Source organism: Mizuhopecten yessoensis, unplaced genomic scaffold (assembly GCF_002113885.1).
Source record: "Mizuhopecten yessoensis strain PY_sf001 unplaced genomic scaffold, ASM211388v2 hete_36106826, whole genome shotgun sequence".
In the NCBI taxonomy this organism is placed as follows: domain Eukaryota; kingdom Metazoa; phylum Mollusca; class Bivalvia; order Pectinida; family Pectinidae; genus Mizuhopecten; species Mizuhopecten yessoensis.
The window spans coordinates 1-2,773 of NW_018484013.1; the positions used below are offsets into that span (position 1 = coordinate 1).

The 2,773-nt window shown below is 37.1% G+C and overlaps 1 protein-coding gene across 1 annotated transcript; it reads left to right on the top strand.

Moving 5' to 3' along the window:
• Nucleotides 1-417: 417 nt before the first annotated feature.
• LOC110444366 (cadherin-related tumor suppressor-like) lies at nt 418-2,583 on the top strand (the record flags this gene model as incomplete). The annotated part of the gene is made up of 5 exons (XM_021488750.1): nt 418-606; nt 766-894; nt 1,201-1,383; nt 1,855-1,980; nt 2,398-2,583. Coding segments are annotated over 5 exons (813 nt in total), but the record flags the coding sequence as incomplete, so codon positions are not given.
• Between the last annotated feature and the right edge of the window lie 190 nt (nt 2,584-2,773).

Sequence of the window (2,773 nt, forward strand, 5' to 3'; positions counted from 1 at the left end):
TATTTATCTAAAAAGTGTCCCGATTTGGGTACAGTGACGTTAGATGTCTATATGATATAAAACAAAACAAAACATCATTTAGGATATAGCTCACCTGGTCTTGGGTTGTCAATATTGTCAGGCTTACTCAGTTTACTTTTTACTTTATAACAAGCACACTGAGTCTACACAGAAAAAAAATTACACTGGATTTTTTTTCAGCACAGGATGACTGTTTTTTAAGTTGTTTTTCTCCTTTTTTTTCACAATGAAGCACCTAAAGACAAAATGTATGCAGACCTGAGAATTTTTCTTTAGTTTTGCTAATGGTTGACTTGGCTTATCTAGATTGTTTCATAAAACAGAAAAGTGTTGGCTGTTATTGCTATGGCTATATCTGATATTGTATCCATGGTAACCGTTTATCTTTTCTCGTAGGTCCAAGTGGAAGCCACAGACAATGGAGTGCCCATAGCTAGGACAGCCAGATCAACTGTGACCGTTACTGTTCCCAGAGATACCGCTAACCCATTCTTCACCAATCTTCCCAATACTATCACTATCCAGGAGAATGCCGTCTCTGGATCAACTGTGTTTGATGTGATAGCTACTGACGGTGACAAACGAGTAAGCATTTACTTTTTTTTCATATATTTTTTTGTGATTTATTTGAAATAGGAGCTGGTAAGGTAGGAGGCACTAGATCTATCAGTGCTTTTCCTCTTAGCATGTTCTATATCCAGCTCGGCTATAGAATTTACTGACTTTTGTCTTTTCATTTACAAGGGCAATATGACATACAAGCTGATAGGACAATTCCCAGCCCAAACATTCTTCAAGATGGACCCTCTCACTGGTCAAATTACCATCCTCAATGTACCGAAGTCTGACTCACTGGAGACCATGGTGTACACGGTAGGCAGGAAACATCCTCGTGTCATATAAGAAAATTGTGTGGGAGTGATATTTTCATGTCTGGGTTAATTTTCACATTTTTGATTTATTCAAGTTGCAAATATGTTGGAAATGTTCACATTGACAATGCTGTTACAATAGAACTGTTGACAAGTTTACATCGACAATGATATAGGTATTTTGAAACGTGTCTATAAGTTTGCGTTCATAAATTAGCACTGATTAATTGCACAAACAAAAAGATTGGCATATATTTTTATTTTTACATCACAACATGGCAACAATTTCATTTGCATTCTTTTTCAGCTGAGAGTGGAAGTGTACGACAGCTACTGGCCGAGCAATAAAGTATACGATGAATTAAAGGTGCAAATTACCCGTAATCCTTCAGGACCTACCTTCAACCCCAAATCCTACATTGATACAGTGCGGGCAAACATTGATTTGGGAACAGTTGTGTTCCAGCTGTTGGCCACAGATATTGACGGGGTAAGTTGACTGGTGATGCCTTGATCATTTCTGTAATGTCCAGCAGGATGCTACTGGTACTTTTTATGTTACCAAATAGGGTTAATGGGGACGTCAAGAACAGTTGATTGAGAAATGTAGAATTTATCTAAAACAATCAATCATTCACTCTTGCGTGTTATCTCACATTTTCAAATTGTTGACGCACGTTCTTCAAACACATTCATATAGTCAGATATGTGTAGTCTCAGCATCATGTCATACCATCAAATTAATGTTACTCTTTTTATTGTGTTTCTTTGAAATATGCTGTTACCGGTATGTTATTTAATTCTGTCAATTACATCACACTGTGATTTTTATGGAATACTTCTTTGAAAGGGGTTTAATAAAATGTTTTAGAAAAGTGATAATGGTAATGCTATACTTGTTGGTACCATTTACATCAAATCTCCCTGTTAACACATGTCGTTGTACACTATTCTCTTACAGGACCGATTAACATACACCTCTGATATGAGCGCACTTGATCAGGAGTACTTCTCTTTGAGTCGAGACAGTGGAGCCATCATTCTCTACAAGTCCCTCGAGACGGTCGGCACACCCAACAGGTTTGATGTAAGTATGGCAGACCATTCTTATGCCAAAGTTATTTAGACTTTAATAATTGTTAGAGATAAACACATGCTAGGTACTGTACAATTTTGACTTAATAGACTGATTAGGTAGACTGCTCTGAGATTAAATTTAAGAGAATGTCGTGAGACTTAAGTTAATACAATGCCATGAGACTAAAGTGAATATCCTGCCATGACACAAAATTCCAATTATATGTAGCGTGAAGTGACTGTCTGCTGATCTTCTACATTTTAACTAGTGCCAGATAGTTTTCTTTAACCCGTATACTTCAAATCTTCAACAGACATATCTCGCTAGTTCTTTCTTTGTTATAATATCTACAATAAAACATACACAGCAAATTAGCTTTTACATAAGATTGGCAACTTTTGATGTGTCATACCTATTTGTTTTCAGTTCAATGTGTTCGTGTCCGACTCCCGAAATCCGGTCAAGAATGACACAGCCTCTGTGTCCCTTTCGGTGACCGCATTACAAGGACCACCCAGGTTCACACAAAACAACTATGAAGTGACCATCCCGATTTCACAGGCTATTAACACCTCTGCCACCTCTGTACTTGCTACAGACCCTGACATTCAGGTAACATTTCATTTACAGATCTAAACCATAAGTTCAGCTCACTCTCAAAAATTCTTAATCCTAAAAGGACATTTTGTCTATAAGTGGAATCTTGAGCAACACATATATATGATCACTGCTATGTGAAGACCAAGGTCTAACAATAATCATTGCTATGTGAAGACCAAGGTCTTACATATGATCACTGCTA